Source organism: Zootermopsis nevadensis, unplaced genomic scaffold (genome assembly GCF_977971745.1).
Source record: "Zootermopsis nevadensis isolate Lab colony 2312 unplaced genomic scaffold, Znev_1.0 Znev_ptg000064l, whole genome shotgun sequence".
Taxonomy (NCBI): Eukaryota; Metazoa; Arthropoda; class Insecta; order Blattodea; family Termopsidae; genus Zootermopsis; species Zootermopsis nevadensis.
The window spans coordinates 2,408,605-2,435,184 of record NW_028259195.1 but is presented as its reverse complement, the minus strand read 5'-3'; the positions used below and the strand labels follow the sequence as shown (position 1 = coordinate 2,435,184).

At 40.1% G+C, this 26,580-nt stretch overlaps 1 protein-coding gene and 2 long non-coding RNA genes across 9 annotated transcripts; 2 read left to right on the top strand and 1 right to left on the bottom strand.

The window, feature by feature from the left end:
* Positions 1–689: 689 nt before the first annotated feature.
* LOC110840855 (kelch-like protein 10) lies at positions 690–26,351 on the bottom strand. 7 transcript variants are annotated; one of them, XM_087341141.1, is made up of 10 exons: positions 25,095–25,253; positions 17,757–17,932; positions 16,278–16,529; positions 14,259–14,538; positions 11,722–11,958; positions 10,744–10,913; positions 10,173–10,333; positions 9,155–9,313; positions 7,961–8,168; positions 690–6,458 (listed from the first exon to the last, which is right to left on the bottom strand). In XM_087341141.1, the coding sequence occupies exons 1-10, from the start codon at positions 25,119–25,121 to the stop codon at positions 6,263–6,265; spliced, it is 1,866 nt and encodes a 621-aa protein (XP_087197267.1). In that variant the 5' UTR covers positions 25,122–25,253; the 3' UTR covers positions 690–6,262. The 7 variants fall into 7 exon arrangements, with proteins under 7 accessions (XP_087197267.1, XP_087197269.1, XP_087197268.1 ...); XM_087341143.1 differs by lacking the exon at positions 25,095–25,253 and adding an exon at positions 22,586–22,813; XM_087341142.1 differs by lacking the exon at positions 25,095–25,253 and adding an exon at positions 20,101–20,579.
* On the top strand, positions 2,038–8,578 carry LOC147871116 (uncharacterized). Its single transcript, XR_015532782.1, has 3 exons — positions 2,038–2,148; positions 5,299–5,457; positions 7,378–8,578. It is a non-coding gene; the product is annotated as an uncharacterized LOC147871116 (long non-coding RNA).
* LOC147871115 (uncharacterized) lies at positions 23,208–25,222 on the top strand. Its single transcript, XR_015532787.1, has 2 exons — positions 23,208–23,372; positions 24,607–25,222. It is a non-coding gene; the product is annotated as an uncharacterized LOC147871115 (long non-coding RNA).
* Positions 26,352–26,580: the final 229 nt, after the last annotated feature.

Sequence of the window (26,580 nt, the reverse complement as noted above, 5' to 3'; positions counted from 1 at the left end):
TTTGTGTTTGTTTCAGGAGGTGTACAATTACATCCCTGAAATGCCCCATAAAAGCTGTGCTTAATTACCTGCTCAATAATGGTTGCTGTCACTTTTGAAGCAGTTTTCCCCGCATACCAATACACTTTGTGAAACAGTTTATCCTCTGCTGGAAACGTTTCTGTAACTCCTCTTTAGGAATGCTTTTCAGGATGGCCATTGCATGTCCCTGAAATTTTGTGGCCCTTCAAACGAGTGTTCAGTTTTGGGAATAGCCAAATGTGGTGGATGGTCCAGTGTCAACATCAATTTCTGGCCCAAAACTCGTAGACGGCAAGTGCGTCATTACCAGGGTCATTGTCACGATGCGTAACTTTGCCAGTGTTTCCAAATAACGCTGGTTTGCTGCTTGACCTTCTTGAACAAAATCAAAGTGAACAGTTCTCTTGCAAAATACAGGCAAAGATCGTCTTCACCTGACCCTCCTGGAGTATTTTATGTCACTGGCAGACACACCACATTTTCATGGCAACAGCACCTTCAACCTCTGTCAACACCCGCACAGTAAGATAACTAAAATAATTTATGAATATAGGCATGCAAGTCATTCGGTCACAGAGTTGAAGGTTACTTCTGAAACATGTGCCCAAGAACTAATTTCTGGTTGATGATTATAAGGATAAAAAATGAGATGAAGATAACACAGCACGTACAAAATCAATTTTCATTGCCTTAAAATTCTTTGGTACACAGTCCTATTATTATAGACTCTTAATTACATTAGATTTTATTTAATACACGAGCTGGAGTCCTTTCTTCATTTCCTCCTTTCTTACTTTCTTAAATCCTTTCTTTCTTGTTTCCTTCATCCCATACCTCATTCCAGACCCTCATTTTTGAAGGAGAGAGCACAGTTGCAGTGTTATTACAAAGGCTGCATGCGGTCAGACTGTCAACTGGCTCTTAGTCTGTTAATGCTCAACTTACACATTGGCAGCACTGTGTTTTCGTTCTAAGCGCTTGAAAGAAGAGCATCCCACGAGAATTAACAGGTTGTGTGGGACTGCATGCTATAAACTGTGTGAGAGGCTGACAGCATGCTCAGCTAGTTAAAAAATTAGACCCGTATAAATATGCTAGTCCTTTTATGGTGAGTTGTTAGCATCCGACCTGATTTCCAGCGACCCTCCATTTCTGGATGCCTTCTCCTGCTTCCAGAGGAAGTGCCATGCAGTGGGAAAAGATGACTTAATAAGTTGGCATTGGTAATGTAAATCACATTAAGCTAATTCAGCTTCAGGTTCACTGTTGGACTAGACATTTGTTTAATTTTCAGGGGCCTAGTCTGCATTTTAAAACAAAAATACACTTTTATAAACATGTCTTAATAAGACATCGTTACTTATCTCTTACACGCCATATTAATTAAGTTCCACTATATCTGAATTTACTCACTAATTTTTTGGCCTTTGTTACTAGTATTGCAGGCTTGTTCTTACATAGCTCCAGTCCTGATGCCTAATGGATCATAATGAAGAGGAAATTCTCAGCAGTGTTGAAGTTCGGGATGTGATGAGTCATATTTCGGCTCCAGTTTTCAGATGTCGTCTCTTTGTAATTCAACTGATAATGTTAATAGTTTATTTGAATCTATGCAATAAATGATGTTTTGTTATTTACCATGAACCATACACATGAATATAAACATTTTTGATAAACTGCTACATATTTGCCCATTTTTATCATTTTTAAGTTCTTCCAAAACATGTAAGAAAACTAATGCAGTTAGAACTCCATTCTTTACTGTCTGCATCCTTCAGAGTAAGATGCAAAACATTCAGAAACAGTTCCTTTACAATTTTCCATCCACCTAAACTGTCAGCAAATTACTGTAGTTGAGGTAACGTACTTTGTTTTCTATGGTACCATCTTTTGGTCTTCTCAGGAATAGAACGGATATGAGTGGAAGTCCTGGAAGTGAAACTAAAATGTTAAGAGGATCATTCTTTAGAAGGAATTGTTACTGATATGTATCTTGTTGCTGAGGTAGGTTAAAAGGTCAAGAGTTGCACCAATCATACGTAGCAAAGTGATGATGCTGAGAGGCAGTGGCAGACAAATGGTGGGTCGAACAACTGAAAAGAAACTGCAGCTGACACCGAGGAACATGTGAGTTAATACATTAGATGAGTGCACAGTGAAAACATGTTATAATAACGCTCGTAGAAGCAAACAATGCTTGCTGACACAATACACACCATATACGTAATTAAGAGGGCAATATGACGATGATGTGTTACACTTTGTTTTCTCTAGAAAGATCTGGACACTTTCTGGTCATTAGATACTAAAATGCTGTCTGTTGTCATAGCATAATTAAACAAATAAAGTTTCAATGAAATTACAGTAATTCCAGTACAGTCTTTCACAGCTAAGAGTTCTAACTCTGTGTTGCTGCTTCTCCAACTTGAACATGGCCTTTGCAATTGTTCACTCCTTGAGAGCCTTAATTGCGTCTTCATACTGGCAAGTCTGTCTTGATGCCAAGTTTTTCATGGTCCAGATGCCTTCACATGCTAGGCGATGAAATTAATTAGGTGTATTAATATGAAGAATAAATGCAGATTAATTGCCTGACACCTCTGCAATAAATAATATATGTGCGGGTGATTCTTAATTGCACGCATTTCATTTAAGAATTGTGTTCTACTCCTAAAATCAAGCCAAGATAAAGCTCCTATAATGAAATGGTCACATGTGCATTGTTCGTGGCTGCAGCAATGAAGCATCAATTCAAAAGTAATATTAGGACAGGAATAACTGGTGAACATCTTATGAGTTAGTACTGTCATTTTTCGAAACTTCGTAATTATCTTCTAAAATCATTAATGTGTGTTAACTGAAATTGGCATTCCTCTTTCTCCAAAGCTGTAATTTACACGAGTTTTAAATTATACTTCATTCAGACACTGCTACATCACAGAAGTTTCCATTCATGCATAAATCTCCAAGAGCTTGCTGATTGAACTGATAAACAGTATATTCATTCATTCGAGTGGTTCTAAAAATGTCACCAAACACATTGCATTCATTACACAAAACTTCAAATATAATCTCAATCTCAAAACATCAGTTAATAATATTCCAGAATCAAGATTACATTGAAACTAATTTTCATACCAACATAACCTATCCAGACATAAAAATTATTATTATTATTATTCACTGTTCTGTCTTATGACAGGTCCATTGCTCTGCCCAAAAAGAGCTCTCCAGTTTTCCCTAATCTCAGCTTCTCGTTTTAATTCCTGGAACGTCATCTTCTTTCCTTGTTTAAGGTCGTCGGTTAGCTGTATCAGTCTTCTTCCCAGTCCTCTCTTTCCTTCAACCTGGCCTTCGATGATATCACTCAGTAATCCATTCCTTCTCATAATATGTCCCAGCCAGTTAGCTTTCCTTCGTGTAATCGCCTGCAGAATGTTTCTTTGCTCGTTGACTCTCCTCAATACTTCTTCGTTGGTCACTCGATCCGTCCACCTGATCTTCTCTATTCTTCTCCAACACCACATTTCAAAACTCTCCAGGTATTTCTGTTCCTTCTTCCTGAGTGTCCAAGTCTCTGCTCCATACGTAACACTTCACTAGTTTCTTCTTCATCTCCAAGCCCAACTTGCTAGTGAGAAGTATCCTCTTCTTGACGAAAGCTGCCTTGGCCATGGCTATCCTTGCTTTTACTTCCTTGGTGCATAGGGCGTCCGTCGTGACTATGCTTCCGAAGTACTTGAAATGCTCCACATTCTCCATCTGTTGGTTTCCAATTACAACGTTCAATGGTTCTGCTCTCGGTGCTATCCTCATTACCTTTGATTTTTCAATGTTGATTTCCATTCCATACTCTCTACCTGTCTCCACTAACTTGTCCATCATGTTCTGTAATTCCTCCTCTTCCTTTGCCAATACTACTAATTCGTCTGTATACTTTACAGTCTTTATCACTCTTCCTCCAATTTTGAAGTCTCCTGTTCCCTCCAGAGCTTCCTTGGCAAGCCATTCCCCGTACAGGTTAAAAAGCAGCATCCCTGTCTTACACCTCTACCTATCTCAATGCTGTTGGTGTCTCCTGAGTCCAGTCTCACTTTGACTTTTTGCTGCATGTACAGGTTTTCGATTAGTCTTCTATCTCTCCAATCAATTCCAATTCTCTGTAGGATCCTCATTAATTTCTTCCATTTTACTCGATCGAAAGCCTTCTTCCAGTCGATGAAGCAGGCACATACTTCTTCCTTGACATCGAGAACTCTCTCTGAAATTATTCTCATAACTCCGATGGCATCTCTGCTTCCTCTTCCTCTCCTGAATCCAAATTGGTCGTCTCCCATCACTTCCTCTATCTTCTTTTCTAGTCTTTTAGTCATTATCTTCGCCACATGTGAGATTAGACTGATGGTCCTGTAATCGCCGCACTTCTTTGAATTCTTTTTCTTCTGTAATGGAATCATTGTTACTTCCAGAAAGTCCTTGGGCCACTCACCGGAGTAGTGTATAAAAATTCGCAGGATTTGAGGTTCTCACGGTGGGTAGTACGAAGATGGCCGTCGTTTGACATCCGCCGACGTTTCAGACGAACTTAATTCCTTCATCATCAAGGCATTCCTCTTCGCTCTTGATCTAAGTTTCCCCCACTCCACTGTCCCATATTCTTTCATTATCTATTGCTTTTATCCGTGCCACGGACTACGTGATTTCACAGACTTCAACGGCTTGAAGTTCTGAGTGCGTGATGGATTCTTCTGCTCTCGTAAGCTGTCCCTGTGCGTCGCCTTCTGCCTTTTAGTGTGCACTAGGAGTGAATGCAAACAACCATCAAACTATCAAACTGGCTATCATAAAATACAGATGTAATGTTTTTGAAACAGTTAATAATCTCACGTAATTAGCGCGTTATATTATAAATGTAGAGCACCTTTTAGCAGCTCGTTCCGTACATCTCTGATACCAAATTTAATAAAATTCGTTTCACAGAAGACGTAACTTACCTTCATTTACATCATGCATTAATTTAAGCACATTATGCTGTTTATGTTAAATTTTATCAGTTAAACTAATTTCCTTTGACACGCTGATTGTCTGCATTCGAAAGAAAGAAACAAATGAACAGAGGCAGCCGTGTCCGTCCAGTTTCTGTGACTCGAAGGGGGACTTAATAGATTTACAAATTTAAGTACGAATTGTCCCATGTCTGTGCTCTGCACGGAGCAGTTTAATGGCTCTCCCTAAAACAAATATGTGTACAGTTCGTGTCATAATTTGTTTTTACAGACAAAATGTACGTCGCTGGTGGATGTAGTGTTGGTAATATTCAAAACTCGCTGGAAGTTTATGACCCGGACACCGACCGATGGACGTTCGTTGCTCCAATGCATTCTGTACGTTGGTCTTTTTCTTGTGTCGAGTTCCACGGCTGTCTGTACGCCCTAGGTGAGAACTCTGGACATTCCGAGTGATGGTCCTCTATCATTTTTACAGAACTTGCTGTTGTGAAATGTTTTCCTGGTTTTCTTTGAGTGACTGAGATTTTATGAACAGCATTTTCCTCATGTCATCACAGAGTTAGTTTGTCAGTAATTTTAACCCCGATTCGTTGTTTCGATTACATTCTCGACAAAGAACACTTAACTAACTAACTAATTAACTAACAATATCTATTGTGGTATCTCAAGTTACGTATGCTCAATTTTTCACACAGTAGCAGTTTTACAACTAAATATTTTGTTCTTGTACAAGGAAATTTCAGTTTGCCGGTGTCATCCCCAAAAAGCTGATGGTTTAAAGCAGTCCCTTCGTAGGCTTTCTTTTTCGTCACTTGTTTGTGTAACGCCGTTTGGAACAGTCCATCTAGTGTTGATATTTAAAGTTAATTTCGCACGCAGTTTCATGAAGCACACAACAGTTGTCAGGCACAATTTCCTGATGCTACAAGTACGAAAATAATATTTTAGCTATTTCATCCTTTAATTCGTTCCTGCTCTTAATATTAACAATGCAAGAGGGAATGAATTTTCTTCGTTGTATTTAATTCATTCGTTCCGTTTACGGAATTACAAATTTTAAGAGTGTAACGTCCGTTGGTTAAGACGGACGGAGTGTGAAGCACAGAGACAAATTAATGGAGGAAAAACGCAAAAAAGGACGCTAAATGTAAAAGAATCAACGAACATGTTAAGTTAACTTAAAGTGTTCGCTGTGGTTGTAATCAACCGCAAAAACTACTGATTTTCCCAATCTAAGATTCTTTTACATTTCGCGTTCTTTTTTGCGTTTCTCCTTCTCCTTCCTCTACGTTTCTCCTCCTTTTTTTGCATTTCTCCTCCATCATTTTCTCTCTGTGCTTGTAGGCGTAATCGCCTGCATTCGGTAGGTTCTCGATGACACAAGTCGAAATTCCGTATCTACAAACATTCAAGTCTGCCACCTGGTGCCTGCAATTTGAAACATTAAAAATGAAAACAACTTTCATCGTCCATTAGTATAATCTACACTCAAGACAAATTTTATCACATTTCACTGACAGGTACAGAAAACATGAGATGATGTAACTCACGAAGGAATGCGTCTTCTACCATAAATAATTTATTTAATACAAATTTAATAGAAATGTAATTTGAATGTCAGTGCATTTATGTAAAATTTAACAATTTTCTTAAAAATATCTTTGTGAGTCGTAAATTGTGTTAACCTAAAAATATCCATGTCTTTGTGTAGAATGGGAAACTGCTTGAAGCTGAGGGCACAGTTTCCACCGAAATGTCGTTGCTTGTATTTTGTTTCCAGACAAACTTAACAAAAATTCCCCCAATCGGAATTCAATGCACGATTATTATTATTATTATGAATTGTTTAATTGGTCCACAAGCAGCCAAAAACTTCAGGCGTATTGCCGTCATAACTCGGATGCTTATTATTATTATTATTATTTTGTGTTCTGTCTGACGACGCACGATTGCCTCACCATATTTCAGAACAGTTCCCACGTGATCTTTCTTTCACTCATGCACATAAAACCCCAGCCATATTGCTATTATAAGGTAATACATTTTATTACATCAAAATGGAGGGAGAGGTTATGACTAATTTAAAACGATGTCAAATGACTTGTGTTCTGGCTAGCGACGTTTGGTACATTTCATTAAGCCATTAGCTTAGGTCAGAAAAATAAATTTAATCATAAATTTTATTTGGGGAGATAAGCGTGTCTTGTTTGAGACACGCGCACATGACAATATTTCCCTCTTTTAGCAATACATTTTCAAAAAAGATTTTGTCCCAACAAAAATTGTTCTGGAGAGGTTCTGCTACACGTAAGACAGACAAAAACCAAAATTAAATTTATTTCCGTAGGATTTCTGGCTCTTGCACAAACAAGTATGAAGAAATATGGCTTCTGGGATGTTTTTGGAGCCCCTTACCAACTCCGTCAACAGATTTCAGGAGACTGCGTGGTTAAACACGCCAAGAGACAGCCATTTTGAAATAAACTTCCATCAGAAATGGGAACATGAGGCGGTAGGCGTCGTTAAACCTGAAACTGGCCTAACACTTTGACGAAAGCCGAAGATTGTGGCGATGCTGATTTGCTGAACGCCAGAAGATTCCTGCCCAAGAGAGTGCCACTGATCAAACAAACTTAGTCAAAGAGCCTCTTATTAATGCAGTCACGGCTCACGTCTGATTAACATTTCCTAGTCATTCGCCCTCTGCTTTAACGATTCAGCTTGACTGCACAATCTCCCTGCCTGCGTTCATTCTACCCCCTTCCTCAATCCCATTTTTCGCGCGTTTATTCAAGACCCTTAGTAAGCAGGAAGAACCTCTGAAACGTCGGTCACTTTCTTCGACAATATCAGCAAGATCGCGGTTATTTTGACCGGAAATGATTCACTTCCTAGTGCTTTCCAAAAGTAACAGAAACAAAGAAACAAACCATCGATTTTCCTTGTCATCGAAACATGCGACTTGGGGTACGAATTTGGTCCTGTCATAATATCCAGTGATGACGAAGATCATATCGTCGATCACTTCTGCGTTGAGTTTATATGCATAGAAGTTCATGTAAGGGATCTTGGTCCACGTGTCTTCTGCAGGGACGTACTTTTCGGTACTGAGCTTGGATGATGTCAAGTTGTGTCCTCCTGCACACACACATTCAGTAACAGGTCACAGGATATAAAAAAAACTACCAAACGATAAATTATTCTAACCCCATTCAGCGGGGCCCATCTTGATATTCATTACTCTGTCAAATGGCCACGAAATGTCTGGCCTTTATGGAGCCATTACCGTATTCACAAAAGCCTGTAGTTGAATCTTTCTCACATACTCTACTTCCATAAAATATTTTAATATCATACTTCCTTTTACGCATATGTATCACAAGTGGTATCTTACCTTCAACATTACCAATTATAACTTTCTACATGTTTGTATTTCTCGTAATTTCGATGCTTCACACTCCGTCCCTCTTAACCAACGGAATTTACGCTCTTAAAATTTGTAATTCCGTAAACGGAACGAATGAATTAAATACAACGAAGAAAATTAATTCCCTCTTGCATTGTTAATATTAATAGCAGGAACGAATTAAATGATGAAATAGCTAAAATATTATTTTCGTACTTGTAGCAACAGGAAATTGAGCCTGACATCTGTCGTCTGTTTCATGAAACTGATTACGAAAATAGAGTTCAACAACAACACAAGATGCTCTGTTCAAAATGGCGTTAGAAAACAAGTGACGAAACACAAGACTGCGAAGGGAATGCTTTAAACCATCGGCTTTTTGGGGATAACAGCACGGCAAACTGAAATTTCCTTGCTACAAGAACGAAATATTTACCTGTAAAACTGCGACTGTGTGAAAAATGGGGCATGCGTTAGTTGAGATACCACAAGAGATTGTGCGTTGTTAGTTAGTTAGTTAGTTAAGTGTTCTTTGTGGAGAATGTAATCGAAACCACGAATCGGGGTTAAAATTACTGACAAACTAACTCTGTGAAGACAGGAGAAAAATTCTGTTCTTTAAATTTCAAGCACTCAAAAATACCAGGAAAACATTTCACAACAGCAAATTCTGTGAGGAGGACAGAAGAGCATCACTCAGAATGTCCAGAGTTCTCACCTAGGGCGTACAGACAGCCGTGGAACTCGACACAAGAAAAAGGCCAACGTCCAGAATGCATTGGAGCAACGAACGTCCATAGGTCGGTGTCCGGGTCATAAACTTCCACCGAGTTTTGAATATCACCAACACTACATCCACCAGCGACGTACATTTTGTCTGTAAAAACAAATTATGACACGAACTGTACACATATTTGTTTTAGGGAGAGGAATTAAACTGGTCCGTGCAGAGCACAGATATGGGACAATCCCTTCTTAAATTTGTAAATCTATTAAGTCCCCCTTCGAGTCACAGAAACTGCACAGACACGGCCGTCTCTGTTCATCTGTTTCTTTGTTTCAAATGCAGACCATCGGCGTGTCAAAGGAAACGAGAGTAACTGATAAAATTTAACATAAACAGCTTAAAATGCTTAAATTAATGAATAACGGAAATGATGGTAAGTTACGTCTTCTGTGAAACGAGTTTTATTAAATTTGGTATCAGAGATGTACGGTACGAGCTGCTAAAAGGTGCTCTACATTTATAATACAATGTGCTGTTTACATGAGATTATTAACTGTCTCAAACACATATTAAATCCGTATTATTTGAGAGCCAGTTTGATAGTTTCATGGATGTTTGCATTCACTCCTAGTTTAAACTACAAAGGCAGAAGGCGATATACAGGGACAGCTTACGAGAGCAGAAGAATCCATCAACTTCAAGCCGTTGCAGTCTGTGAAATAACGAAGACCGTAGCACGGATAAAAGAAAGAGATAATAAAGAATACGGGACGAGGGAATGAGGGAAACTAAGTTCAAGAGCAAGGAGGAACGCCTTGATGATGAAGGCGTAAAGTTCGTCTGAAACGTCGGCAGAAGCCAAACGACAGCCAGCTTCGTATTAGACACCATGATAACCTCAAATCCTGCGATTCCTTCAACCGTTCTTAGTTTTTACACGCGGACAGACAGACAGACGCCTCGCCTTCTGCACTAATTCACAAATTTCTGTTTCATAGGATTTACGTACCATTCAGTGCAGCCGCACTTCCATCGGATCGCTCTGTGTTCATGGGAGCGATCCACGACCACTTGTTCGTCTTGGGGTCATAACTTTCTGCCGTTCTGTCACAACGACAACCGCCCATGGCGTACACTGAACCTCGCAGAATAGCCACACTTAAACTGAATCTGAAACGAAAAAAGTCACGTTCTGCTCTGCTCATTTATTACTCATTGAGATGCATTTCCTCTCGCAGAAAGCAATTGTTCGCTCGTCATTGTTAAATCATAATTCAATTGAATTAACAAGCAAATCGCATTCTTAAAAACAAAATTGTCGTAAAAGTCCTCCGACCTATTCGCACTCTGCACGATGAGCCATGCCTCATGGCTCGAAGTGACCTATCTCCCCTCTCGAAGTTCTTTGGAACCGCCGGCTTTCGAGGCCCTGATGGGACAGCAGGGCAAACAGTCTGTGTGTGTGTGGTTCAAATTTACAGCCCCTGCCCTCCTTTATATCTTGACTAAGAGAGCGACTATCTGATTTTTAAGAAGGACTCTGTTCCTAGGAGTTCCTTAGTTACCAAGCTGCATCTTACCTGCGTTCATGCATAGGCGCCACCTCGCGGCATGTCTTCGTAACAGCGTTGAAGCAACGACATGAGCTTAAGACTTCATCGCCGTCGTGACCACCGATGACGTAAATGTCGAAACCGACCACTGCCGTGCGATGGTGCTTTCGCGGACCGATCGAGTCGACCCCCTCCACCTGCAGGAACGACAGGTCATGGCTTTATGTCTCTTTGGGTCATTCGGTCTACTGAAGCGATGCCCTTACATTAGAGTCCAAGCGACCAACCACCGGAGCAGAGGTGCAACCCCCAACAGTGGACCGAAATTGCTACACCGTGGATGGAGGCACTCGACAAAGACCGCGAGAAATTAACTAGGAGCAAAGGTGGAAACAGGAAGACCAGAAGTGAAGCTCTCGTCAAGTTCGACAGACAAACGTAGAATTAATTTCTGATCAACAGCTGACGTTTCAGGTTCGTGCGATGGCAAAGACAGATGTTGGTGTTTTGGGTTTTATCGACGCAGAGATGGAGGCAGTACGTCCCCCACCCCAAAGCCTTCTAATTCACGAGGCGATACCACGCAGATGGCCGACATCGACACTGATCAGTGCTTCATTTATTACGTTGAAATTCACTGACGATCAACGATGACTAAAATCAGCAGACAGGTTGCCATGACAGTTGAAGTAGGACGCTTATTGTAAACGGTATTTAAGGAAAACTTCAGATTCTTCGTTGAAACCTATTAGAACTTACATTGTTCATGAGACTCAGCATTTGAGTAATTTATTTATTTATTTATTTATTCTTTTTAATTCATGAAATTTTTCTTAAAAAAGTGTTCACTGCAATGGAAATTAACGAACACGAAATGAAGAGGCAATGAGGTCCTCGTGATTAAGATTAAATAAACAATTACTTAGTAAAAATAAGGAAAAGTAGTTTGTCTCAGAGGCGTCATTTAACAACCAACGGTAATAGTAGAAATTTTACGCAACTCACCACACTCCACCGGTCTGCTCGTGCGTCGTAGGCTTCGATCACATCTGTAGGGTCTTTGTCGCAACTCCCACCAATAGCAAACAGAATGTCCTGTGGGATTCGCGGGCGGGCAATCCTTGGTGTCACGAATTCCTTGTCGTCCTTCGTCAAACTTTTCACGTCGTCCAGGAATGTGAGCGTCTCGGATATCACGGGTTTGCACTCCTCATTTTCCGTCACGTAAGGGTGCTTTGACACCTGTTGAACAGTTCAATGTGGACCTTAAGAACTTTTTTGGAAGAAATGGAATGTTCCATTGCAGAGGAGACAAGAAATTCACACATAATTTGGTTGGGAACTCACCGAAATAGATTATGGTATATAAAGGAAAATGTGTTTTTTCGTTTATTTAACGACGCTCTTAACAAATGCACAGATTGTGGAGAGAAGCGAAATCAAAGTTAAATCGATCTTAGAGAAAAATATTGAAATGTGTTTCAACCGAAATTTAAATACTTCAGTAAGTGTTGCATTTTGAGTTACATTCAAAAATTGTAATTTATTTCTCGTCTCTCCCGTGCGAGATGCACATTCATTTTGATTCGATAATTTTAATTAATCGTTAAAATTACGTAAGAAAATTATGACAATTAGTTGGTTCGAGTTTCAAGGGAGGCAACCTGCTACATGTTGATGGTTGGGTGGAAGGCCCGTCAACACAACAGCGTGTGATTATGGGCTCGATGTCTATTATGAGGCATTGCATGTTTCGACCTTATTTGGTCATCATCAGGTGGTTCTCTTTAAGTGTTCGAAACTAGTAGATAGGAATGCTAAATTGTAAAAATATTTGAAGCAGATAACATTTTCATGAATCCGTGAGATTGTTCACACGTATTCGTAAGAGGTGAGTGGCTGAAATCACAGGGCATTTGACTTAGGGTAGAAACATTTTTGACGTGAAAACGTCTTTAAAATCGATGCCGGGTGTGGGGAGGCAATCGCGCCCAAACCAGCGACAGTTTCTGTCGAAGTAATTTCAAACTTCAATAACTCGGCTAAAAATAGACATAGCGCCGCCATCTTAGTCTCGATTTAAAGAGGAAGGAAGCACGTTTGTGTCAGTACCGCTCCGACATTCGTGGCGGCCGGACGTCGCGAACTGCGCACGCGCAAATTGAACCAACGATTTTCGACTTTCCGCATTCGACACTTGTCCATAAACGGGATCATATCTAAGAGACTAATTATCCGATCCGAGTGAACCAAGTGTTGTTTTGAAGAGGGATATATATTTTACAACTCATCCTGGCCTCCAAGTATGTATCTCAAAAACTCAAAAAGATACGAGGCTGTGAATTTGAAAAAGTTTGAATATTTCCCGATTTTCTTAAAATGTCGCGATATATGAGGGCAAAGTAAAACGAGAATTACAAATATCGGGCACGAATGCGTAGAGCACAAAATTCCAAAGAGAATGACACCGAAAAAGTCGGGCCCGGACCCAAAACCAACGCGCAGTACTGCCGCGAATATAGGCAACGGAAGCGCGCTCGGACAACTCAGGCGGCATCTGACGAGCCTGGGCCAAGTATGGATATGTACCAATTAAGAAATAATCATTTATGAAAATTATTATATTTACAATATCCTAATTCTCATACCACTACCCTGTATTCAATAAATGTAAGTTGCAAATGAATTAAACGACTCAAAACAAAAATTTTGTTTACGCGATTGACGTTTTCACGAAAATAACTGCGGCAGTGTCCGACACTGTCTATAATTTTTTTTCTCTCTCGGATAAAAGCACGTGCTGGAATGGAAGAAGGAATATGGCTGCTTCGTGAGATTACGTTTGAAATATTAGAATGTTCAAGCTATGAGTTTGAAGCCCCTCGGGTAATTTACTCTTGGATGTAGAACGAAGCCTACTTGCTGAACGTTTCGGATATCTATTGTCCCTATGTGGTCAATCAGCTGAAGATTATCGTGCTAAGTGTTCATCGTCGGAGCTGCTTGAAATTATTATAGCAGCTAAGACCCGCTTCTTATGGCAGTAGGATCTTTGGTTAAGTTGAACACTGCGCCAGAAGACGTGATTTGTCTGTTGGGGGATTTTCCTATTCGAGCTGAGGGGACGTTTGAATGCAGTTAACGGTGGAATTCTGTAGTTGAACTTAAACGCGTAATGGATCTTAATAAACGCTGAGATTGTAATAACTAAGTTAATCTGGGGATTTCTTACTCAGGAAATTTTGCGCGGAATAAGGGATAAAAATCATTGTATAATTTTCACGTTGTTATTGTAAGATTTTAAACAGAATCGGAATGTGTTAACAGATTCCGTTAAAGCTCATCAGTATTAAATCTAATGAACATCCGTTTAGACGTTCTCGAGCTGGAAATGTCAATGGACAGACAGACAGACGGGCTTACACGTGACTAAGCGAAAGGCTCACGATTTGCATTAATTAGTTAAGAACACGTGTAAATATGGAATTTAAAATGCGGGTTTCACTTCCCATAAATATCCACGATTTCAGGGTCATACTGACCTGCTCCTTGAAAAACATTTCGTCAAGTAGTCCCAGTCTGACGCCCTTCAAAAGGCCCGCGATGTGACCTTTCCTGTTGTTCGGGTCGTGGTTGATCCACCGGAGAATGCACTCCCACACAACTCTCTCGTCCTTGACGTTCAGTTCCACGGCCTCGATTATCGCTTGCAGCTCCTCTGGAGGCAGTTCCTGCAGTTCTTCGCTCTGCTGAGACAATTTCACGAATTGGCGCAGAACGAAGCGACGAGCGTGAGTCTCGAGGTCGGCGATGAAGTGAGACCTGCGACAGCGAGGGTAAGAGCCGACTCAGAATCGATCTCCTTCGGACTCTGACACATTGAAATATTGAAGCAAGAACTGGATTCCCAACTATTTGCAGACCACAGTATTTCGCCTCCAGTTTTGACCTTAACAGTTTGAAGCCCTTATGACCGAGACTGAGGGCAGACACGTGGAGAGGAAGCGCTGAGAGACGCTTCGTTTAACCGGTGCAAAATAGAAAGTTTTCGGACCCGAAAGTTCCCAGGCAATGCCCGCTTGTCCTCGTGATAAGATTATAGGTTGAAACAAGGGCATGGCTTACGCAAGCGAAGAAGGCAGTAAGATGAGAAGTGTAGAATTTTGAATTCTGGCATTAACCTGCGCTCTACTGGCGGCCGAGAAGATTAAAACAATCCCAGAAGCCTGGAGGTGGTACGGTCGTAAGATAAGAATAGCAATTAAGCGAAAAAAGCAAATGAAAGAACCCCCGATTAACCAAAAATATATTTAATAAAAATTATATAAACACTGAAAAATAGAGAACAGAGAGACACAATTCGGTCAAGCCTCCCACGGCTCAGTCTCCGGTTGGGTATACGACTCGACACGTCAAACCAGACCCCCAAAACAGACCTGCCTTCACAACACAAACTGTCCTGCACTGCTGTCTCATCAGGGCCTCGTACCCAGCGACTCCAAAGAACGTCGAGATGGGAGATAGGCCACTTCGAGCCATGAGACATGGCTCAAACCTTGGCGAAACGACGTTTTGGTGTGTGTTAATCCAGTGAAACCTCGTGTAACCGGACTATATGGGGAACCACGGGTCGGATAATCCGATAACTCGAATGAGCGGGGGAAAGGGGAACGTGGACATGGAATTGAACGAATAAGTAGAGACTCAATACAGATTTTCCTCGTCGGCGGATGATGCGGGCGAGTCGCACGCACCAGTCGACTTCAAAAGTCACTCGTGAGCGCCGTTCGAGGGAGTCCCTGTACTAAGAGAGTGAATTTATCAGTCATTCTGTCCATCGCATGAACTGAAGTTTCTGGTGTGATTCTGCCGTTGTCAGTTGATTTGCTTGCTATGTTGTCCTGAACAAGAAGGAGTAGGAGTTCATCTTCTACGGGAACCAGCGGGCTGTTTCTTGTCTTTGCCCGATAATAACAAATTCTCTAAATGTCTTGAAGTGTTCATGATAATCAGCAAAATCTGGGGTGAGGTTAGATCAATGAACTGTACCGCGTGGACATCGATTTAACCACTCTCGCCGGTGGAAATCGATCGCAACCGATCTGGTTGAAATTCGGTCACTTAATGCGGGAATCGGATAATCGAGGCTCGGTTGACAGAGGTTTTGCTGTATGCAGAAATATGTGGGTCTGAATATTGATTTTGGTGTTGGGAGGATTATGTAGGAAGCAAGGAATGCTGCATAGAGAGAAAGAACTAAGATAAGGACTTCGAGAGGAAGACAGTTTTAATTATGACCCTGCAATAGATCGCTATTAACGTTCCATATGGTGAAATTAGTCATCTTCTGGTCATAATGACGATCAAAACATATGCAGGTAATCAGACAATTTAAATGACACGCACATTAATAACAAAATGCCAACGCTTTATAATTTGCCCAGTCCTCAGTCAGAGGTTTTAATCTCCGACACTGCACTCGGCTGCTGTCTTGAGTAAAGTTGATCCGCTCCAGCGACGAAGGCTGGCGTCACAGCAAATGACAAATGAACATAAATTACCTTGCGAACTGCAGGATGCCGATAGAGTTGCCGGCGTCCATCGCGTCCTTGAAGAAGTCGCAGCAGAGTTTAGGTACGTCCGGTATACACAAGTAGTCTGCCGTCTCGAGCAGCCGACACGCGTTGTCGGAGCGAATGTCCACCTCGCGAAAATAAACATAATCCAGTATCTGGGTCATCATGTCTGAGCTGACTCCGTGGAGGAGAATGTCAGTCTCCTCATTGGTGTGCAGTGTTGTTGTGAAGAGGGTCCTGGAACGTCGATTTGGAGAAACGGCGAGCAGAAAATTACAAGTCATGCTCGTAAAGTTTAAGTCTTTATGTCTCACGTAGCCAAATAAAAGTATCCTTACGTCAATGTGGTGGATGAATTTTTGTTACCTAAATAATTAAAAAATTCCCAGAATGTGTACTAATGGGACCGGATTAAATGCGAGAGGTTCAAAAGCGGGCGAAAGCTTAAAAGAATTTAACCTAAAAATCGGAAAGCAAGCAGCGAACATTTGAACTATAGAATGGTCACCTCGTTTCTTACATACCCTTGACTCCTTCAAGAGATATCTGAGGTTATAACAACTATTACAGAAATTTTAAAGCCAACACAAATATTTCAACACACATCGCAGGCTGTACATTCCACTGATTGATCAGTTCGTAATATGAAATTATTTGTTCTGTCAAAAGATTTCCCCGACAATAAACAACTTAAAAGAAAAGCCGATGTTTCTACGCGGCCTTTAAAAAGTGATCACCAACCAGTAAACAATTTCCTATTACAGATTAAGGGTTTCGCAGTGCAAGACAAACGGAAAGATTTGATAGTCTAAAAACTGAAAGAGGGCACAGCTTGTACCAAGACGTGAGATACGTCTCTTGGAAGACAGATTCAATGGCTCGTGGTTAAAATTCATTTCTCATTTCAAGAATGCACCGCGATTTTATTTAAAACAAGCAAATTAATGTATTCATAAATTATCGATCGAGTTTCTCCTACCAATGAAACATTTCTCGCGAAGATCTTTGTTACAGTTTATTTCAGACAGAGCAACACACAGCAGCTCTCAATGTTCCGGGCATTACCAACTTTCTTCTGGACTTTGTCGGTCGTCTTTATGTATTAAAACCAAGACGATTTGGAAATGGATTCTATTTCTCCCTCCAGATCGATTGACTGTCACCTTGGTACAACCGCACTTAAAAATTAGTACAAGAAAACACCTACGTCTTCTGGGATGTTGTCTCATAGAAATTATCGGACGTTTCAGAGGTGCTTACTGCCTCCATCTTGAAGGAAAGAAGGCAGTAAGTACGTCTGAAATGCCGTGAGATTTCATGACAACGAACAAATAACAAAAGACATTCAGCCGTATAAAAATACAGGTTTCTGCATCAGAGGGGATAAAACATTTCACATACGAATTGACGTCTCTTGTATCCTTAATTCACTTGTTAGTAAACCACGTCAGTGAATAAACAAACCTGAAATATTCGCTACGCATCGACAGAATCACTCTGTGGACTCGAAAGACGCCGCCGTCCTCCGACCTCAACACCGCGTCACATAAAAAGTTCCTCTCTCTTAGTTTATTCAGACGGACCAAAGCATTGGTGCACGTGCACCTGACGCCATCTTTACTTTGGTTTGACTCCATCTCCTGAAAATCAGTCGATCGCTGTTACAGGTTTTTCTTCATACTGACGCGTGTGCAGATCAACTGGGAGTGACTGAGAGGGAACGCGGTACTGAGAAGAATATCTGGTCCTGCGAGAGAGTTACTGACAAGAGAATGGTGAAAATTGCATAATATGGAGATTTATAGATCTCTTCACTAATTAATAAATTGTAGGCTGTCAGATCGAGGGTGGTGAGATGGGCGGGGCATGTAGAACACATGGCAGAGACAAGAAGTGCAACTTTTTAATCGGAAGACCTGAAAAAATAAAGGTCAGTTGAGAGTTCCATGCGTTCCTGGGATAATATTAAAATGGATCTTAGAGGGTGGAGAATGAAGGCGTGGATTGTCTTCATCTGTTTGTGAATGTGGCTTAGAGGCACGGACATGAAACTTAAAGTTTCATAAAAGGCGAGACATTTGATAACCTTGGCTACTGTTAGATTTTCAAGCAGGGCTTCTGGTCCATGGACTCATTTTTTTATCTTTGTTGTAGAATGCCTTTTGAGATTCAATACAAAATGACTAAGCTGTAAATGTGACTAATCTAACTACCTACCTAGACGGCTTACGGATCACGAAGTTTCAACACCGATCCAACCAAACCCCTCCACCGGACCCTGCCCTCTGCCAACAAAATCCAGTCTCCTTCAACTCCTATCTCCCATTGATCCCGCCTGAGATTATCCTCTCATCTACGTCTAGATCTCCCCAGCGGCCTCTTCTACCCAGGCTTTCCAAAAATTCCCGGTGCACACCTCTCGCCTCATCCATGCACTCCACATGCCCCGCCCATCTCACTCTTCTTGACTTAATCACCCCGAAGATGTGACTGATTCAGTCAATAAGGCATGCCAAGTGTTTGTCATTACTCGCATAATTTAAATCTTTTTATATGTAAACTACGTAGACATTGCTTATAAAATATCAGTGTAATCTATAAAGTCTCAGATGCTTCTACTCTGGTGAACCGATTTTAAAAAAATTACGACTGAAATATGCCATAAAAATTGCATGACCTTCGATGCAGATCCAGACAGTTAACAAATAAATTTTGGAAAAAGAAGGCTGCACCTTTCCATAAGCATAAAATTTTCGAGTTCTTCTCTCTGTAGAACTAAAAGTGCTTAAGAGCTTACGTGATTAAGGACTTTCCTGCCTAAGTTACAAATTTATATAAACCACGAGCGCAATACGTCACTTAAATTTATCAAACGAACGCGAGAATTACAGTTGGGAACAGTAAAAAAGTCTCTAAGTTGTTCCAACGCATGCGTAGATCATGCCTACATCACGCTACTCACACACTGCAATGAGCAAGATATTCTGTGAAAAGTCGATTGGTACTCGGCTCTTCAAAGAAAATAGCCCACTTTCTTTTCTGAACCAGAAGGTTCATCATCGTGTTCACAAAATCCCGCCACCGGGTTCTATCCTGAGCCAGTTCGCTCCATCGAGTCCCATCTCCCTAAGGTCCATCTTAATGTTATCCTCCTACTGACGCCGATGTCTTCTCAGAGGTCTCCTCCCTTCAGGCCTTGTAAACACTCAACTCACCCCAACAACATCGGGTGAGGAGCTCGTCAAGCACTTTTCTCTCTTATCTGTCCCACTCTCGTTTTGGGTCCAAACATCTTCCTCAACACTCTGTTCTCAGAGACCCTCAGTCTAAGTTCCTCCCTCAAAGTGAAACACCACGTATTGCACCTATAAATACTTTGCACTCAACAATAGCAATCATTCCCCGGATTTAATCTGCTGTTGTAGGGAGATAATGAGAGGAAGATTCGTCGATAATTAGGCTTGTGAAACCGAAATAAAAATTCTTCTCAGTTCCCTAAAACGCTTTAATAATGTCGATGTATCAGGAATTGTAAAGTGTTCGAATTATTGTTCAGAATATAAACCACAATTCTTAGCATCGACATATTTTTATTAAGATTCTGGGCTACTAAACACGTTTTATACCTTTAAAAAGTTAATTGCCTACTGGAATTTCTTTTATTATAAATGTTGCCGTGAACAAATAGAAGTCAATCTAATGTTACTTGAAACTGAGTTAAAAAAGTTTAATTCTCTTACACGAGTTCACAAATGGAGATGAAAATATTATATGTGATGAAAATTAATAATAAATAGAAATTCCTTACCTCAAACTTCGTCCGATTGTAAGAGACCTCGATGTCCACCGGCAATTATCAATTTAATCAAAACTAAAATGGAGTATCACAGACTTCTTAATAATTCTTATATAAGATAAGAACTTGTGATATTCTGAAAGGATTTTAACAGCACAAACTTATCTACTCTACGACGCACTTCTCCTAAAAGCGATTCACAGCTCAGCTCTTTCCACAATGACGAAAGCCGATTGTTGACGGCGATAATGAAACACAACAATGACGAGTAAACAGATGACGTAACAATCAGTTTCTTGGGTAAAGTAATGGAGTGCAATAAGGTTCATTCAGGCTATTATAATGCATGTATAAGAAACAAGAAAAGAGCCTCGCGGATGCTCAGCCAACATTGTTGCAGGTGTGGGTTAAAAATTCCAAACATATTTCTTGCATTGTTATACACGCAGGAGATCACGTAAAGGCTCACCATTGTCGGTCCATATTTACACATTGTTGGTAGTTGAACAAAATTACCCTAACTTATAATTTGGTTACATTCAATAATTAATTCTAAGTTCTTTCCCTATAAGAAGAGAAGACGTTTAAAAATAATGAGAATATTGCAATTTCATTGCCCTTATTTAAAAATAACTTCCGGTTTCAGTATAGGTGATTAATTTTAAAAATTGATTTTTGAGTGGGCCGGGCGCTGGGTCAGAGAAAATATTTCCTTCCTTCGAACCCCGGCAAAGATGTTTTCTGTTGTTCGAACAGCGACCACTAGGGACGAATGGCGCTAAGGCAAATTCTGTTCTTGATCCTGGGAAATGATTCGATTTACTAAGGTCACAAGTCCGAAAACTGTCTGAGACCCAGAAGATGAATTTGTAAGAAACTGTCGTATTTCATCCTTAGTAAATACCGCAGAGTCTACCGGCCATGGATAGACTCGAAATTGAGGTTTGACATTTCATTACTCGTTCGCTTGTGGCTCGTGAAGAAGAAACGTGGCGCGATTATTCCACAAGACAAATGTGAGAACACAGGAAGTTTATAACTCTGGGCAAAGTGTCCTGAGTTTGATTTCCTTCAAGGGCGGTTTCTTTAACTCCGAATCTAAGCGAGACAGATCAATGGAGCTAGGATCAGAGTTTCTCTGCTTCGAAGAGGAGATTACGGAAACGGAGGCCTCGACACTAGATTCGACTCCTGACAAGAAGAATGGTTTCTGTTGACAGGAACGCAACTGCGTTAAGAGAGCGACGCCAAGGCAAAATTCTTTCGTTTCGGAGAGGAAGTTACAGGATCTAAGGTCACAGTCCAGAGTCTGTCTTAAGAAAACACCATTCCTGCGTAAGAAACGCTTTGCTGGAAATGGTAAACAGGGCCTCATAATTTAAACGAGGGTTTGGTCGTGGCAAAAGCCTTGACGGTCTGTTGCTGCTGCTGATGAGAATTATCGCGTAGGGCAACTCGTCCTTCTTGGAAAGGATTTTGGTTGGAGAGTTGTCTGGAATTTGAACACATAAGTCGCTCACGTCAGCTGAAGGCCTCGATGAGTTGGGGTTGGCGGGCCGTCCTCGTTTTGAATTGTGCCCTTGTATTTACCTTACAACTGAGGAAAAGCTCGGAAAACCTCACTCATACCAAACTTTCTACTAGCGCCAAGTAAAACTTCTTTGTTCTTCTTTATCAAAATAGTCGTTACCCAATTAAATTTCAAATGTGTCTAGTCTAAATAAATCATGTCTCGGATCTATCAAAACGTTTTTCCGGCGCTTTTGATCAAAGCAGGATCTACGATTTTAATTCCCAGAAACAGAATATACGTTCCTTTATTCCGATGCCAGCAGTTAATAAGAAGACTTGAAACTTGTCAGTTGGTTCATCATCGATTAAAACTGAAAAGCAACAAGCGATTTTGGCTCCTGTTACGCACTGAACTCAAGGAAGACTTCTTAGATTTGACGACACTTGGAACAGAGTGGTAGTCCGTGCAAGCTTTAGCAAGTCTTAACGCTGCATTCTGTGTTTATGGGTTGCACTGCAAGCAGTGATTATTTGCAGTTCTTAAATATTTCTTAGACCGTCTTCCGATTTAAAGATTTACGAAATTAATTCAAGAGATTTTTTCGTATTGCTGTAAAGTTGAAATATTTACCATAAATGCAGAAGGTATTTGAAGTACAACAAACTCGTGCTGTAGAAAACAGTTCAATGCAATTCTACCTCAAATTGTTTAGTATTCGTGACAGCACAAATAAAATCAAACAATCGGGCGTTGCCAATATCATAACATAAAAATAACCAGCTGCTATCCTCAATTAAGGACGAAGGTGGCTACAGAATTCCTCCGGTAGCCAACATTACAGAAGTAGAGTCCTCTAGATTCAACGAGATATGGAGTTTCTGGCATGTGAATGTTTAACGATTACACACCAATCCTCACGATACCACAGACAATTACAAATACAATTGCAAATAATAACAATAATAATAAACTGGAATCCCTTACCTCAAACTTTGTTCAGTTGTATGAGACCTCGATGTCCACCAGCAATTATCAATTTAATAAAAAATATAATGGAGAGAGTGGAGGGCAGGAGCACAGACTTCTTAATAATTCTTATATAAGATAAGAACTTGTGATATTCCAAAAGGTTTTTAACAGCACAAAATTATCTGCTCTACGACGCACTTCTTGTAGAATCGATTCACAGCAAAGCTCTTTACGTAATAACGAAAGCGGATTGTTGACGGCGATAATGAAACACAACAATTCCAAGTAAACAGATGACGTAACAATTAGTTTCTTAGGTAAAGGTGTAAAGCATTGTTACGAACGCAGGATTTCATATAAGAACTGACCATTGTTGTCGGTCCATATTTACAAATTGTTGGTATGGATCTTACACATTTACCTAACGCTGTTTTGCCGAATGACCCTTCCCTATAGACGCATTTACGTAAAATAATAAGATGGATCTATTTTACGTTTCTAACGTGAAAGCAACAAAAATATATTCTTATCTTTAATTTAAAATGAAGTGGTATCTATTTGTTGCAAGAAATAAAGAACTGCTGTCCTGTTTCGTCAACAATGTAAGTCCGATCATTGTTGCCCGTGATATCGCATGTGCACAACTAGAGTGGAGCGCTGAGTAATGCCTTGCCACACGTATTTAATGTTTTTGTAAAACGTTTTCTGGGTTCGTATTAAAAGGCTGATAACTTCAAATGAACGTGCAACAGATATTAAGCACAAGATATGTTACAGAATGAACTACATTTCTGACAACTAAGTAAGTAAGAGGCCAGAGAGAATTGCCCGCAAGCCGTTTTAATCAAGATTGACTATTATAATTTTAAATACGGTTCCAGTCATATTTCAGGACACCAAGTTTTACCATCGACACAAGTACACATTTAAAAACAAATGTACAGTAGTCGGTACCCAACCGTGCGTTTCGCCTACGTCGTACGTTGGGGGATAGAAGGAAAACAACACACGTACTACGCAAACCAAAGATATTACCGACGTACGAAGCAGAACAGTGAGCTGGGGTTAATGTTTTCAGTACTGACAGTAAATACTTCTTTATTTGCTACTCTCCCCCTCCCCCTCCCTTAACATTAACTTCTGACGGACGTGGAACGAACGGATTCGCCCGACTATTGTGGTCTTTGAAAAGTCTTACCGTTAATACAGCAGATTCCGGTTAATTGGGCCGTCGGTTAATCGGGGCGGCCGTTTATTTGGGACAAATCTTAAAGAACAAGCTTTTTGACTCTTTACGTGGAGCTTCGGGTAATTGGGGCGGACGCTTAATATTTATCTATGAGCCCAACGATGTTTGAGATATATGTTTCTTCACATGGTCCCTAGTTAATTTTCCTTGGAAGGCAGAATTATTATTTAATAAGAATCAGTCTCAAAAGTGCGCCTTGCTCACATATATACAGTTTGTCTCGTGAGACACGCCCCTATTTAAGAAAAAAATCAAATAATCCGTTCCTAATAGGAAATTTATAATTTAGAATTTCAACTTGATAACACACGTCTGTCAAAATAACTGCACTTTATAATACATCAACACAACGACGTTTAGACTATTCAGACATCTGTAGGCACCACTTAAATATTAATGACATTGCATTAGAATATAACTGAGGATGAAGACAGTGTGTTCCTCTTACCTACAAGTTCACACAGCGTTGTAGCATAAAATACGCAATACGTTTACAGCGTATTTTAATATTTTGGGTTTAATTTTTTTCAGAATCTCTGTAGAGTGCCTTGTGAGTTCGCTTTGTCCGTCTGTACGCGTATAAAAGTTAATGAACGGCAGAATGAATTTTCGTGATATTTGGTATAGACGTTTTGCTATTGGAGGGAAGTCAAAACACATACATTTTAACATTCTGTGACTAGTAAGGCCAAAATAATTCGTCTTTTGTTTCAAAGAACACGACGCCACAAAAATAATGTGACTAACTGAATGGAGCCTTGGCCGATTACATAATTCTGTGTTGCAGGGCAGCTGATACCGGTGGGACGTCGCTTTCTTGGGGCGTATCGAACTACCCCACCGTTAGGATCAAGAGAGACATTCTGTTCACACTACCCGACTTGATAAGTTTGAAGAAAATTTGCAATCGCCGATTAATATTAGTTCTTTATTAAGTCAGCTGCGATTAACTAAAACTAACTGCCTGGTGACAGAACGAAGGAAAAAAGTCCAGATAGTGAATAATATTAAGTGTAAACCACATCGTCACAATCCTTTATATTTGAAATATATTATTATCAGTAAACCAAACATATTCACCAAGACACGAACCCAGGAGTTTCCGGCTTTGACATCTTACGCCATGTAATACCTACGCCAAAACAATCAAATACGCGTGAATGTTCCTTGAACTCACCATAAAATATGCTTCCGGATTACGTTCATGTTCAAACACAAAAGATCAAATGCGAACATAACACAGTATTAGTGAAACATAAGGTTAATTTTACTTACCTCTCCTTGCTGATGTCTTCCTGGCATGGTACGACGGTGCAGAGAAGCAGCTGACCGCCGACCACTGTCCACCGTTGTATCGCACGGAATAATTTCGTATTAAAGAGCTGTATATCACGTCCTATAAATTTGGTCCTCCCACAGTGTGATTCATACACTTGTCCCATCTGACGGTCCCCTGTACACAATTCATCCTTTCACATTTTCGTTTTGAGTTTTTCTAGCATTGCGTAATTTTGTAACACTCTGTATATAAGATACTGATTCGTAGTGCGTCGGCAAAGAACAAGGTACAGCCAACATGTCTCAAAGATGTGTATCGACGTTCTGACTTCCAGAAACACAATGGCTATGATAAACAAAAAATGTTTGCACACTGAAAAAGAAGGTCGGACAAAATAAGGTTAGAACACACGCACACATCACCTTATTTAATGAAATACATTGGACAAGAGGCATCTCTTTAGCGAAAAGTACGTTTCAAATGGACGGTGTTGACTTTGTTTATACATCACAGACTGTTTAATTTGAGCTGTATATAATTTACAATGTAAAATGTCTCCTAACCTCTTGATTTTATAAAGTCTTCATAAACTGAAATATGTTATTCTACACAACTTCTAAATTCATAAATTATTTGTTCTTAGACATTCCTTCGGTTATTTGCACTGGTTCGTATTCTTTGACCATACAAATTTCTTTTGCTACTGATCCTTCTATCTCATAGCATCTGTTTCGCACAATTTATGGTTTTAACAATAGTAATACAGACGCTGTGTGTGTGACATAACCTCCCAAAAGCCCTGCCTTGAGAAATCAATAGCAGTCACAACACGTTCTATTGCAACAGCAGACAGCTACACTGCTTTGCAACGTGACCAGGTACCACTTAAAATCAACAGAGTGCACCACCATAGAACACGAAAACGACAGCGCATGGAACTAGGAGAACGGACGATGTTCGGCGACTTTTCTTATAGGCTGTATCAAAACAATAGAATATATTAACATGAACGGTTAATAATACGAATAACAAATACATTACACCAAAACTATATCGAAATATAATTAAAAGTTGATTAGACTTCAGCACTAATAAATTTCATGACCAATAAACGCGCCACACACACACACACACACAGTTTAATCAAAATGATTACGCATTCAAGTAACGTGTACTTAAAGCAGAATGTAATGTAGGATTGTAATACGGAATCTCTTCGAAATCTGTCATGTATTTTCGGCGCTCTTACACGAAAATAAACACATGAGGAGTTGGTTTTAATAGTACGTGATTTCTTTATTCATTTCAAAATTATATATTAAATAAGAATGGAACGATGCGAGATTTGTGTCTGCCTGTACTGGACAGTGCATAGTTCGGCAAATTAAGTAACAGACTTTCACGATTTCTGCCAGTGTCTTGAGAAAAACACAGAAAATTGCTGACATACATTTAAAGATATTCTGTGCGCGCTGTAAAAAC

Excerpts from the sequence above, each read along its gene's own strand:
- LOC110840855 (XM_087341141.1), bottom strand. The coding sequence starts at position 25,121 with ATGCCAGGAAGACATCAGCAAGGAGAG. Across the intron at positions 16,530-17,756 it reads ATGCGTAGCGAATATTTCAG|GACCCTCTTCACAACAACAC; the intron begins GTTTGTTTATTC and ends TCGACGTTCCAG. Across the intron at positions 14,539-16,277 it reads GGCATCCTGCAGTTCGCAAG|GTCTCACTTCATCGCCGACC; the intron begins GTAATTTATGTT and ends TCGCTGTCGCAG.